General features: G+C 30.2%; 1 protein-coding gene across 1 annotated transcript in view; it reads right to left on the bottom strand.

Moving 5' to 3' along the window:
- LOC106869235 (uncharacterized) overlaps positions 1-872 on the bottom strand; it is a 36,046-nt gene that overhangs the window by 11,404 nt on the left and 23,770 nt on the right. Inside the window, exon 2 of the mRNA XM_014914885.2 lies at positions 84-183. Coding sequence (XP_014770371.1) covers positions 84-183 — 100 coding nt within the window. The remainder of the gene's footprint in view (positions 1-83; positions 184-872) is intronic.

The following is an 872-nucleotide window of genomic DNA, read 5'->3' as shown; positions in this document are numbered from 1 at the left end:
AGAGAGAGAGAGAGAGAGAGAGAGAGAGAGAGAGAGAGAGAGAGAGAGAGAAAGAAAGAAAGAAAGAAAGAAAGGAAAATTACTTATATTTACCCATATTTCGTCTTTTATATTCGAACGATATTTTTTAATTAAACAGTACTGTGGGATTGTCTCTGTTACAGTCAAAAGTTTATCGGTTATCTTTGTAATCAAGATATATCTGGTAAAGACTGCACAACGTCTAAACACACAAATCCAAACAGAATGATACATTTCGTTGGACCCTTCACCCTTATATAGGATAAACAAGTTCTCTTTATTTGGGGTTTTTCTTTTAATAAAAAATCTTCCATAAAGGGAATTCCATGCTCGAAACCGAGATAAAATTTTGTTTTTGTTATTATTATTTTGAAGAAGACTAAGTTGACATAATTTGTTACGAGTTAATTAGTATCAACATATATCCTGGATTTAGTATCTGCAACTGGTACTTATCCTCAATCACATATAATTACTTTCACTAATTGTACTGATGGAAATATATATTCAGAAAAATTTTATGCTATGGAATACCATAAAACCAATATTTACAAAACATACTGGTCAGCTTTAAAGACCAAACAGTGAACTTTCATAAGCCAAACTCGTGACCCTGTTTCGATACTCTATTGAAACATTTCATTTTCCTTACCACGCTGTTTTTCTACTTATTGTCATCAATTCCTGATTCAGTTTTTGAAATATTTTATCAGAATTGTACACTGAATTTAAAAAAAGAAACAATTTTTAAATTATCAGTTTCAAATTTTGGCAAAAGGCCAGAAATTTCAACTGGTGCTTATTTATCGACACCGAAAGGATGAAATAACATTTTTATTAATATCAAATAT

The sequence above is a fragment of the Octopus bimaculoides genome, chromosome 2 (genome assembly GCF_001194135.2).
Source record: "Octopus bimaculoides isolate UCB-OBI-ISO-001 chromosome 2, ASM119413v2, whole genome shotgun sequence".
Taxonomy (NCBI): Eukaryota; Metazoa; Mollusca; class Cephalopoda; order Octopoda; family Octopodidae; genus Octopus; species Octopus bimaculoides.
The sequence above is the reverse complement of the archived record's forward strand: the minus strand, read 5'-3'. Positions and strand labels throughout refer to the sequence as shown.